At 44.3% G+C, this 13,216-nt stretch overlaps 1 protein-coding gene across 1 annotated transcript in view; it reads right to left on the bottom strand.

The window, feature by feature from the left end:
- The window catches only part of LOC149459306 (CD109 antigen-like), a 188,596-nt gene extending 176,885 nt beyond the window's left edge, over nt 1-11,711 (bottom strand). Inside the window, exons 1-2 of the mRNA XM_089681386.1 lie at nt 11,486-11,711; nt 11,146-11,301 (exon numbers count right to left, since the gene is read on the bottom strand). Of these exons, the coding sequence (XP_089537512.1) occupies nt 11,146-11,213 (68 nt within the window). The 5' untranslated portion in view covers nt 11,214-11,301; nt 11,486-11,711. The remainder of the gene's footprint in view (nt 1-11,145; nt 11,302-11,485) is intronic.
- Between the last annotated feature and the right edge of the window lie 1,505 nt (nt 11,712-13,216).

Below are 13,216 nucleotides of genomic sequence, written 5' to 3'. Positions count from 1 at the left end.
TGATAATCTTCACTGATTGGCACTGATGGGGCTGAACTGTTAATCAGGGCACTGATTAGTGCTGTATTTATCAATGCAAACGTAATTTCAGATTGGCCGGTAATTGGCTCTCCTTTCCTCACAAAGACACAGTGTCAGCCGAGTCTGTTTACATGATTTGATACAGCACAGTGGCTAAATGGTTAGCACTTCTGCCTAGCAGTACTAGGGTCATTGGTTCAAATACCAACCATGGCACCACCTGCCTGGAGTTTGCATGTTCTCCCTTTGTCTACATGGATTTCCTCTGGGTACTCTGGTTTCATCCCACACTCCAAAGACATGCTAGTAGGTGAATTGGACCCTTTCTAAACTGGCCCTAGTGTGCATGAATGTGAGTTAGGAACCTTAGATTGTATGCCCCTTGAGGTTTAGGGAATGATGTGAACATACTATCTATATATATATATATGTGTGTAAAGTATTGTGTAAATTGACAGCGCTATATAAGTACCTGTAGTAAATAAATCAAATGGTAAAGGGCCACTGTGATTGTCCAAAGGACACTGTGATCACAGAGCACACCTTATGTATGCTGTGGGAGGACGTCCCCACAGAACTGGTGAGCTGTGCTGTAGCCATCCTTTGGCTATATCTTGGTCAGCAGGTGGTTAAAGTGATTCTATTATTACATGTATTTATATAGTGCCATCAATTTATGCAGAGCTTTACATATATTGTACATTCACATCAGTCCCTAAACCTCAAGGGGCGTACAATCTAAGGTCCCTAACTTACATTCATACACATACTAGGGCCAATTGGGACAGGATCCAATTCACCTACCAGCATGTCTTTTGGAGTGTGGGAAAAAAAACAGAGTAAACACATGCAGGCACAAGGAGAACATACAAACTCCAGGCAGGTGGTGCTGTGGTTGGGATTTGAACCAATGACCCTAGTACTGCCAGGCAGAAGTGCTAACCATTTAGCCACTGTGCTGTGTCAAATCACAGCTGGTCACATTCTAACCACAGAAGGTTTTTTCGCTTAATGCATTCCATGCTTTATGGTAAAAAACCTTCTGTGTGCAACTAGCCCCCCCTTATACTTACCTGAGCCCAATTCTGATACAGTGATGTGCATGAGAGCAGCAGCTCTCCAGAGTCTCTCTCTCCACACAGCAGAGGGAGCCATTGACTCCGGTTACTGTCAATCACAGCAAATGAGCCAATGAGGAGAGAGCAGGGATGGGGGAAAGGGCCAAGCTCCATGTGTTACTGGACAATGTCCATTCACAGGAGTGCAGCTCGGCAGCGAGTCGGCTCGAGTGCCCCCATAGCAACAGGCTTGCTACTGGGGGCACACGGCAGGGGGGAAGAGCCAGAACCACCGGTGGGAGACCCAAAAAGATGAGCAGGATCATGGCCACTCTGTGAAAACCATTGCACAAAGCAGGAAGGTATAACATGTTTGGTATATCTAAAGAATTACTTTAACCACTTGGTAACTGCGCAATAGCCGAATGACGGCTACAGCGCTGGTACCCAGTACTGGGAGGGTGTCATATCATGTCCTCCCAGAACACGCCCTCCCGCGCGCCCTCAGTGGCATGCACCAAGCGATCTATGTGATCTCCCCATCATAGATGATGACGTGATGAGGTAATAGGCCAATCACAGCGGCCTCATCACAGCTGATCACGTCATCAGGTAAAAGGCTAATCACAGTGGCCTTTTACCACGTGTAAATGACACAGCAGATCACGGAGTAAATACAGTTGCCGGTTATCGGCAGCACTTTCCTCATGCTGTCACAGTTTGAGGAAAGTACTGCCGATAACCGGCAGCTGTCACAGAGCAGATCGGCACTGATCATCAGGGCACTGATGATCAGTGAGCTGTAGTGCTGCCCAGCAGTGCCACCCACCAGTGCCTAGCAGTGCCTCCCACCAGTGCCCAGCAGTGCCACCCATCAGTGCCCAGCAGTGCCACCCATCAGTGCTGCCCAGAGGTTGCACCCATCAGTGCCAGCAGTGCTGCCCATCAGTGTCACCCATCAGTGCCCATCAGTGCCGCCAGTCAGTGAGTGCCATCAGTCAGTGCTGTCAGTCTGTGCCATCAGTCAGTGTTGCCCACCGCCTCATCAATGCCCACCAGTGCCGCGTCATCAGTGCCACCTCATCAGTGCTGCCTATCCATGCCACCTCATCAGTGCCCATCAGTGCTGCCTATCAGTATCCATCAGTGCAGCCTCATCAGTGCACATCAGTGAAGGAGAAAAATTAGCTGTTTGCAAAATATTATAATAGAAACAAAGAAACACTTTTTTTTTTTTCAAATTGTTTTCTCTTTTTTTGCTTATAGTGCAAAAAATAAAAACCCAGCTGTGATTAAATACCACCAAAAGAAAGTTCTATTTGTGTGAAAAAAAATTATAAAAATGTTGTATGGGTACAGTGTTGCATGACTGCAATTGTCATTCAAAGTGCGACAGTGCTGAAAGCGGAAAATTGGCCTGGGCACAAAGGGGGTAAAAGTGCCCAGTTGGCAAGTGGCTAACTGTGAGACACAAATTCCACAGACATTATGTTGAAGTCTAGTTTCTTTCTTCTCATTGAACATGTGGAAAAAGGAGAAACATTTTTAAATCAAAGCATTGGGTAGAAAACATTTATGTCAGGTTATCACCAGTTAGAAGCTGATGGTGTTCCACTACCAGACCCTTCATTGTGACTAGAGATGAGTGAATTATTCAAAAATTCGGTTCGGCTGATTCGCCGAATTCGCCGAATAAATTCGCTTCGAGCCGAATATTTTCGCTGCGAATTTAACTTATAAAAAGGGTGTTTCTAGGCTTCAAAGAGCCTTTATATTAGTGCAGAACACTGTACCTTTAATTTAAATGCCCTTGGAGTCTGCTGGGGAAGAGAAATAATACTGTCAGTCAGTATGACATGCAGATGAGTGCCGTCGATCTTAGAATCACCGCACACTTCACTCATTTGGGTAGTCACGGGGCCAAAACCACAGTGTGGAGCCACAGTGTGGCGGTGGAGGCAGCAGCAATGGGATGCCATACAGCACCCTATGACAAAATGGAACCCACCAGCAGTGTGAGGAGACCTGAAAGTGGCACATGGCAGAGTGTGGCGATGGAGACAGCAGCAATGGGAGGTCGTACAGGGACCCATGACACACTCTGGACCTGGCAGCAGCATGAGGAGGCGGTACAGGGGCCCAGGACAGATTACGGGCCTGGCAGCAGCATGAGGAGTCGGTACGGGGGCCCATGGCAGATTACGGGCCTGGCAGCAGCATGAGGAGGCGGTACAGGGGCCCATGGCAGAGTGGCGGAGCGTAAGCAGCTAAAATTGAAGGCCATACAGAGGCCTATGTTAAAAAGTCCCCCCAGCAGCAGCGTGGGGAGACGACTATCAAGAGTCCAATGGCAGAGTGGCGGAGCAGAAGCAGCTTCAATTGAAGGCCATACACAGGCCTAGGTTTAAAAGTCCCTCACAGTTAATTCCAATAACAAACTCTACTCCTCCGTGCAATCTACTTACGAGACCCTGGGCAGGTCTAGGTCCAATTTGTGGTAGAGACTGGTTTTGTTCAGCCATGCTTGAGCGAGTAATAACAGGTCTGTGCTGCCCTTTGGTGTCTGGCTTAATGCGTACAACACTGAACGTCCCAGCGTTTGTCAACGATTTGCCGTTAAGTGATGCAAACCCGCTGAACCACGTTCATGAGGAGCCGGTACAGGGGGCCATGAATCAGTATGGACCTGGCAGCAGCGTGAGCAGACCTGGGAAGAGGAAGACGACCGAGTCAACCAATCGATGACGGCAGGGTTGTCGGTGGAGACACGACCGCTGGATGACACCGGGAGCACTGGCCTCTGGGTGCGACTAGTGCTGCCTCGACCCCTTCCTCTGCTGCCACGTCTGCTCGCTCCTGAAACATTGCCTCCTCTGCCTTTCCTCTGCGTGTTGTCTGACATACTCTTTAATTCAATAAGCACCCCAAAAATAAAACCGGATTTAACTCTTTGAACGTACAATAGTGGTTGTGAAGCAGAAAGTCAGTTTATTTAGCACAATCGGTCAATTGCAGCTTGCCGTTGGCTGTAAACTGTACGTTTATGTCACTGGAATGCACTAATCACCCAAAAAATATTACCGCCACCCGGCTTGTATATGGATTTAACTCTTTGAACGTACAATAGTGGTTGTGAAGCAGAAAGTCAGTTTATTGTACACAATCGGTCAATTGCAGCTTGCCGTTGGCTGTAAACTGTACGTTTAGGTCACTGGAATGCACTAATCACCCAAAAAATATTACCGCCAGCCGGCGTGTAAATGGATTTAACTCTTTGAACGTACAATAGTGCTTGTGAAGCAGAAAGTCAGTTTATTGTACACAATCGGTCAATTGCAGCTTGCCGTTGGCTGTAAACTGTACGTTTATGTCACTGGAATGCACTAATCACCCAAAAAATATTACCGCCACCCGGCGTGTATATGGATTTAACTCTTTGAACGTACAATAGTGGTTGTGAAGCAGAAAGTCAGTTTATTTAGCACAATCGGTCAATTGCAGCTTGCCGTTGGCTGGAAACTGTACGTTTATGTCACTGGAATGCACTAATCACCCAAAAAATATTACCGCCACCCGGCGTGTAAATGGATCTAACTCTTTGAACATACAATAGTGGTTGTGAAGCAGAAAGTCAGTTTATTGTACACAATCGGTCAATTGCAGCTTGCCGTTGACTGGAAACTGTACGTTTGTGTCACTGGAATGCACTAATCACCCAAAAAATATTACCGCCAGCCGGCGTGTAAATGGATTTAACTCTTTGAACGTACAATAGTGGTTGTGAAGCAGAAAGTCAGTTTATTTTGCACAATCGGCAAACTGCAGCACCAACTGTGCACGACAGCCACCAAAAAAAAAAAGGGTGTATGTCACTTTAAATTTTCGATTCTTTGATAGCTGTGGCCCTAAGTAACGATTCTGTGTCCCTGAGTAACGATTCTGTGTCCCTGAGTAACGATTCTGTGTCCCTGAGTAACAATTATGTGGCCCTAAAGTCTCTGTGGCCCTAACTCTGTCCCTTAATACACACAGGTCTGTCTCTCTTGAATGACCGGAGGCTAATGGAGAATTCTAAGATGGCCGCGATTTATAGCTCCACCATTACACAGTGCTGGCTGGCTGCTGATTGGCTAATGCGATCACATGTCATGAATGCATTATGGGTCAGCGCGCCTTGTCTGCGCGCCTTCCCAGAGATCCCCGCCCCATCTTCTCTGTCCATTTTCTCCGTCGCCACACATGTCGCCACCATTTTTGGGAAAATTCGATTCGTGCATCCGAAGTTTGTTAATCTTCAGATTCGTCGCGAATAGAATTTTTCCAAAGCTTCGGAACGAATTCCACTTCGTCATGTTCGATTCGCTCATCTCTAATTGTGACCATAGATGTCAACATCCTAGTTTGGGCTTTCACAGTGGTATGCTGACTGGGTTTGTCAGAGACAGCGTCAAGTGACAGCACCATTGATTACTGCACAACTTATATATGGGGCTTCACAGAAGTGGGCTTTCTGCTGTGGTGCTGCAAATGTGTTTGCTCTACGAGCACACTCAATTACATGCACCCAGCATGGAGAGCTGTCAGCGTCAGCGCCTGGTCTTAGAGTAGCAATCAAGACCCAATAAGACCAGCTCCCAGGGATATAATCACTGATACCCAGCCAAAGTGATCACTAGTTTTAGAACCCACCCCTGTATTATTTCTCCTATGTGAATGGGATGTACTAAGACTGGAGCAGCCAACTGTGCATGGCAACTGATCAGCTTCTGTAAATATGCAGTCACTGTTGCTACAATGAACACCTCTGTCTTTTGGATCCCACATCGAGTGCCTGTCCTTCTGCATAGTAACTATGTGGGGCACTTGCACAGCACATTCCTGATGATGGGGTACTACATGGCCCTGGAACTTGCACTTTTATGCTTTGATAAGATCATTTTATTAAATGTTTGCACACTGTTTTGAAGATCTATGTTGTGCTAGTTATACATGCTTTGGCTTGCTTGGCATTAGTCCCACAGGTATGGCATATGAATACTTACCTTGGTACATGCTGGATAAATGTAACTATGCAATAAAATCAATACGTGGAATTTGTTGGGTATGCAACAGCATGTACTATATACAGTATTGTATGTTAATATCACTTGACCAGTAGATGGCACTGTACACTAAGGTTACCAGTTGTGCATATGTGTAAAACTTGTTGGTTCTCTCTCTCTTCTCTCTCTCTTCAAAACCAAGATGTCTGCTGTTACAGATTGCTGAAATGTGTTCTGTATGTTTGCAACTTAAGCCACACAAGTAACCAAGTTCTGCCTCATCACAAGCTACCAGTGTCTTCTCTAACACATAACCAACAGAATTCAGCTTTAACTGAACAAACTAACATTGGAAGCTAATTGGTTACTATGCACAGTTGCTCCAGAATCTGTCTGCTCCAGTTTTAGTAAATTACTCCCATTTCATAATTTTTCTTCACTAAAGAGGAGTCTGTGTAAACAAACAAAAAAGTCTGTTAACCACTTGCCCTCCAGAGGATTTACTCCCCTCCCTGACAAGGCTATTTTTTGCGTTATGGTGCTGCAGTACTTTAACTGACAATTGAGCGGTCATACAACACTGCACCCAAACAAAATTTACAGCCTTTTTCCCCAGGAATTGAGCTTTCTTTTGGTGGTATTTGATCGCCTGTGGATTTTTTATTTTTTGCGCTGTAAAAAAAAAAGACTGAGAAGTTTGAGAAAAAAACAATATTTTTGACTTTTTGCTATTAAACATGTCTAGAAAAAAAAAAAAAAAAATCAAATTTCATCATAAATGTAGGTCAAAATGTATTCTGCTACATGTCTTTGCTAAAAAAGAAATACCAATACATGCAAATTAATTGGTTTACGTGAAAGTTATAGCGTTTACAAATTTCGGCATATATACTGGAATTTTTCTTTTTTTACTAGTTATGGCGGTGATCAGCGACTTATAGTGGGACTTTGGGACTGGGGCGGGCATTCTGACACTGGGGGGAACTGACTTGGTGTCACTGACATCCCCAGTGACACCAATACAGTGATCAGTGCTAAAATAAAGCACTGACACTGTACTAATGGCACTGTGCAGGAAGGGGTTAACATGAGGGGCGATCAAAGGGTTAACTGTGTGCTGTGAGTGTTTTACTGGGAGGCGGTGTGTTGGTGCTTCACTGTATGTACATTGCTCTGGATGGCTGTGCTGTGCATAGCCATCCAAAGTGGTGTGCCCGAGCCAACAGGGAGGAGGACTGTTAGTAAACAAACCGGGATCGGGACCTGGTGATTGACAGCCGTGGCTGCGAGTGGCGGCGTGGGTAGGGATTTCTTATAAGCTGCACATGCCCCTACCCGGAAACACAAAATCACGTATATATACGCGATTTTGTGCACCCCTGCTGCCCTGTAGCAGTTCCACTTTTACATGTGTATTACACTTCAAATGCTGCCTAACCAGTGTCATATAGAGGAATGGTCAGGTTTCACCCTTACATAATCACCATAATGGTCTTACTAGGCTTGTGAAACACCCTTTTGCTTAACTGGGTGACATCATGTGTTGTGCTGAATGAGAAAAATGTTAAGATCTGCCTATTTAGGATTGGTAAGTTGCTGGAGATGGGGGATTGGTACAAGGGGGGCCCTGAAGGATTTCATGTATGGTGGACTGTAAAAGTAGCTGATTATAGGTTGTTGAGCTATGGTGGATGGGTGAAGCCAAGCTACAGGCAGTCAGATTTCTTTTGTGTCAGCCTACTGCCACATAGAACAGAAGAATTGGCACAGATACACTTAGCCTGCATTGTCAAAGATGCTGTCATTGCAAGTTGTGTAGAGCAGCTTAAGGCTGTCATCCTGAAATAAAACAGAGAGTACATCTGTCACCGCTGTAATATGTGTGCACTGTTGTTGGCACAGGCACTACAGCAGCAAAGTGTTTATAGGCGTGTTTTGAATCTTTCAAATGTTATTTGGAGTTATTCAGACTTGTTCTTGTGCTAGTGTATTAAAGTAATGTTTACTGTTACTATGTTCATCAGGAGGATCTCATTGTTTCACAAGAATTGATAGGAGAGGAATTGGACTGTTTATGCCTTGCAGAATCTGACATAATATGAAGTACACATTCAGAAAGCTAGGAGATGTATTGGTAGAACTACAGTGCCTAGAACATCATCTCAGCTGTCAGATTAATGCATGTGTGAGCCTGTACACCATCATGCACACATCACTACGTATGCACAAGCAGATATTGTTGCCAAGCAGGTTATTTAGGATCATTGCTGAATGGTCTTTCAGTCTTTACCCCCATGGATCCTGAAACCTTATTATTGACCCTGCTTCCACCTGACATGCTTTGGATTACCCCGTCTATCTGTGATTGCTGCTCATCTCCATTATTGACCTTGGCCTGGACTTCTAACCAAGATTCAGCCTATCAACTTAGGACCTCGCTGCCTGCATGCTGCCAACCATTTTTGCTTTCGAACTCTGACCCTGCCCACAATATGGTGCCTTTTGTTCAGCTGTTACTGGATCTGTCTTGTTACACAAATCAGCTTAAAGAGTAACTCCACTTTGGTTGAGAAAATGCCATTTCCCTCTGGGTGATTTATGCACAGTGCAAGGATTTTAACGCAGATTTCTAACTTTTTCTTATTCTGAAGCAAGAGCTGTTTGTTTGTCTGTGTCCATGTGCAGAGTGAGTCTAATGGTAGTGGTTTTATAATTATCAATCAGATGCTGCACCTACAGGGCTCTAATGAGGAAATAGACAAGGTCTGCATCCCTTCAGATGTGTTTTCCTTTGGAAGTATTTCATCAAAAATGAAATGTTTGTTGCAGCAGATGCTCAAAATCTGACTTGTACCTTAGGGCAGAGTTCTGGGAAAGTCAGTGAGCCAATAACACAAGCAGGAAATAACATTTCTGGGAGGAGTTCTGTATATCATCTGTCTACAGAATTCTTGTAGGTAGCCATATTTCAATGTATTTTACAGAAAATTGCAGCAGTGCAGATTGAAAAGGAAAGATCATTTTTAATAACATTCAATTACAACATGACTTGTGTCACAATAGTATATGCCAGGGCTCAAAATATCAAGTCCTGAGCTACTAGCTGGCCTTAGGAGTTACTCATCACCAGTTGCCCCACCCAACCCCTACCCTGCCCCATCCCTAATTCTGCCCCTATGCATGCCCTCATAAATTATCTCATGAAATGACACAGTTAAATGTTTTATGCAGAATAACGTTACAAAAATAAAAAATAACTTTATCAATATTAACAAAAAGCTCAGAGACCCCCTTTACATCAGGTGTCCCATCAGAGTCTCCCTTTACTTCAGGTTTCTCCATCAGAGTCCCTCTTTACATTGGGTGCCCCCATCAGAGTTTCCCTTTACCTCAGGTGTCCCCATTAGAGTCCTTCTTTATATCAGATGTCCCCATCACAGTCTCCCTTTACATCAGGTGTCCAAATTAGAGTTCCTCTTTACATCAGATATCTCAGCAGAGTCTCCCTTTGCATCAGGTGTCCCCAGCACAGTACCCCCTTACATCAGTTGTAACCCCCCTTGCACTCCCAGATCCTCTTGTGAATGCAGCTTCTCCCTCTTTTCCTCCTTCAGTCATGTGATAAGTCACATAACAAGGGGAAAGAGAAAGGACACTCTGCCTTCACTCTTTAGTACTGGCTGTCTATCACCCCCTGCAGGCTGGAGGGAGGAGAAAGCCTAATTCTCCCACCAGCAAGTGTAGGCGATCACTCCAGTCACTTAGGAGCGGCACCAGCAGTGTGCCCTCCCTCAACACAGCATTCGGTGGCACCCTTCCCCCCCCCCTCCAATGTGGTGCCTGGGACACACTTGCCCCATGTTATTTCCACTCGCCAAATGCAAGCAGGCTAGTGGAAAGTTTGAGTATTGATATTTGCTATATTCATTTTTTTATTTGCTATTTTTACCATTTAACTGAATTTGGTGTATCCATGGTGTACCACCAGTTGTACCCCTGTTCAACTGATAACAACACTCCCAAGTTCCAGTCTTCAGTGTCTGCACCCTGGCACTTATGCCCTTCTGTCACCATTGCAGACCCTGTCCTAACTTCCACCGGTGCTCAAACATGAACTGTGCAAGAGGCCTCCATTATCATCTCAGGCACCTTTACAAGCACATGACACAGTGAAAATATCACCTATCTCTCTAAAGAGGTGGAGCTTGAGATAGCTCAGTAGAGCTGCAAGGAACACATTCTGTACCAATACAATGCTAATGTCATTCAGCAGCTCGGTCTAGAGTTAAAAAGAAGTAAAAATGTACTGTGGATTTTTCAAATAATTCCTCAAAATAGTTTTCGCTGTCAACCTTAGAAGAGAATTTTTAATGTAATCCTGCTTTGCATGTAATCATTGTCCATGTAAGGGTTACTCAGAAATAGCTGACACATTATTTTTGGACACACTTGATACAAAATTATGGTAAGACATCTGCAGCATTTGTGTCTCCATTTCATCCAAACAGATGGACTTCACTATTTTAGTTTTGCAAGCCTAGCAAAACTTCTAGAACGCTTAAGAAAGCTGATAAATCCTTGTGCAAGCAGCTTTTGCCAGATTTGGAAGAAATGACATTATACAGTACAACATTCACTTCAAGTACAATCGTAAAACAAGGTATAGGAACTTATAAAACACTAAAATGGGCTAAGTGATATTTTAGACCTTCCCAAAACCTCTTGCAGTTACCGAGCAGAAACATTCCTTTTCGACTAAAGATACAAAATAAATATTGCTGGCTCGTCGTACATGTACTTTATATAGTGAATTCCCCTGTTATTAAGTAATAAAAAGAGCTATCGCTTTCACATAGACAAGAAATAATGTGTAAATCGTAACAGAGCCCCCCAGTATTCCCTGTCGCTGTGCAAATGACCTATCGGACTGTTCTTCATTACCAGAACAACCAACTTAGAATACAGTAACTATTTCCAATCTATGTAACAGTTCCTATTGTGAGAAAAAATATTAGGATTCCTACCCTGCTGCAGCATATGATGCCAAGAGGCAAAGGATGGGAGGAAAAATGAGAAGGCCCTTCAGCAGCATCTTGCTCAGTCAGTTTCAAGTTCTCCACAGGCTGCTTTATTCTCTTGTGTCTCCAGAGGCTTTATTTTTATTTAATCTTCAGGAAGTTCTTATTGGAAGAAAGACGTAAATCGTGTTAATATGCACAGCAGTCAGTGATTCATGCAGTCAGCCCAGCACCATCCCCACCCCTTTCCCTTTCGCTGCTGACTCTGTACATGGCTGTACATGGCTGCCGAGCTCTGGTAATGAGCACTGTTAATTCCCATGCTGACGATGAAAACAGTACATACCTGTGCTGAACACAACAGATGAAGAGACATTTGACAAGCGTGTATAAGTGTGGGACGAGTCTGTGAAGTGCAAAGTATGTACCACACCCTCATTGATGAGTTTAGACGTGAAGTAAGCTAATGATAATGTGGAAAATATGCCCTAGCCACAAGTGAGTCAGTAGTAGAAGGGTACACTGTATAGGATTACTTCCCACAGCCTCCGACAGAATCCCCTTACACTGCTGTTTTCTTTATGAGGTAAATGGAAGCTAACTGTGCAGAGAGATGGACAAAATACGGTTTATGCTAATGTGTGGGTGGTGATAATGACTTTCACATGAACACAGGAAATCTGTATTAAAGGAGTATTAATCCCCAAAGCTGAAAAAGTGCTCAGCTTACAGGCCTCATGCATACAGGACGTTCAAGAAAAACCCTCCTACAAGCTGTCCTTTTTTTGCAAGAAAAACGCCTGGTGCTTGTGAAAGTATATAACACTTGTACAAGCATGTAGGTGCGTTTACAAGAGTCAACACTAGGGAATTAATTATTTTCATTGGCCAGAATGATCATTTATTCTGGCCATTGAAATAAAGTAATGCTCTAGCGCTAAATGCACCCAGAGTTTAGGCGCGTTTAGGCGCATCAAGTGTTTTTCTGCCAAAGCACTGGTGCTCCAGGACACAGTGGCCCTAGGTTTTTTTTTTCTCCTGCTGGTAAACACTACTGCTACCTAACCTCTTCCCGTCCAGCCCATATCGATAAACGCCCGGACGGGAGCGCTGCCAATGCGGGTGGACGTTTCTAAATGTCCCCCGCATCTATTTCCTGTGCGCACTCCCTGGGCAGCGTTGGGTGGTCTCCTGGATGCACTGGCCCTGGGGTTTTTTTCCCGCTGGTAAATGCCTTACTGCTACTAAACCTTCTTAACAGCTTCCCGACCGCCGTATAGCAGAAATACTACTACAGGGCGGCAGGGCTGTGCAAAATCACATATATGTGTGTGTGATTCTGAGGAAGAAGGCATGACCTTCGAAACACGTCAGCTGTACTGAGTGGCTACCCCCATGATGGGATTCGCACTGGCCCCTTGCCTTTAAAGTCCCTTGGAGGACTTATATGCCTGTTTTTATTCGCTGTTTCTTTTACTAAATAAATTTTGGTTACAGAGGTAATGCGCAAGGTTGGTGCGCTTCTTGTTGTTTTACTTCACAGTTGATTTGTTCACACCAAGCTGCTTGCCTATTGCAGATTCAGTCTTCCCAGCCTGGTGCAGGTCTACAATTTTGTTTCTGGTGTCCTTCGACAGCTCTTTGGTCTTCACCATAGTGGAGTTTGGAGTGTGACTGTTTGAGGTTGTGGACAGGTGTCTTTTATATTGATAACAAGTTCAAACAGATGCCATTGATACAGGTAATGAGTGCAGGACAGAGGAGCCTCTTAAAGAAGAAGGTACAGGTCTCTGAGAGCCAGAAATCTTGCTTGTTTGTAGGTGACCAAATACTTATTTTCCACCATAATTTGCAAATAAATTCTTTCCAAATCAGCCAATGTGATTGGCTGGATTTTTTTTCTCATTTTGTCTCTCATAGTTGAGGTCTACCTATGATGCCAATTATAGGCACTTCTCATCTTTTTAAGTGGGAGACCTTGCACAAATGGTGGCTGACTAAATACTTTTTTGCCCACTGTATATATATATATATATATTTATTCACTTGTCTTGCACAAGATTTCTTTTTGTGGTGA

This window comes from Staurois parvus, unplaced genomic scaffold (genome assembly GCF_062004578.1).
Source record: "Staurois parvus isolate SC_StPar_1 unplaced genomic scaffold, SC_StPar_1.0 ptg000264l, whole genome shotgun sequence".
NCBI lineage: Eukaryota > Metazoa > Chordata > Amphibia > Anura > Ranidae > Staurois > Staurois parvus.
Note: the sequence above shows the minus strand (reverse complement) of the source record. Positions and strands in the feature narration are given on the sequence as shown.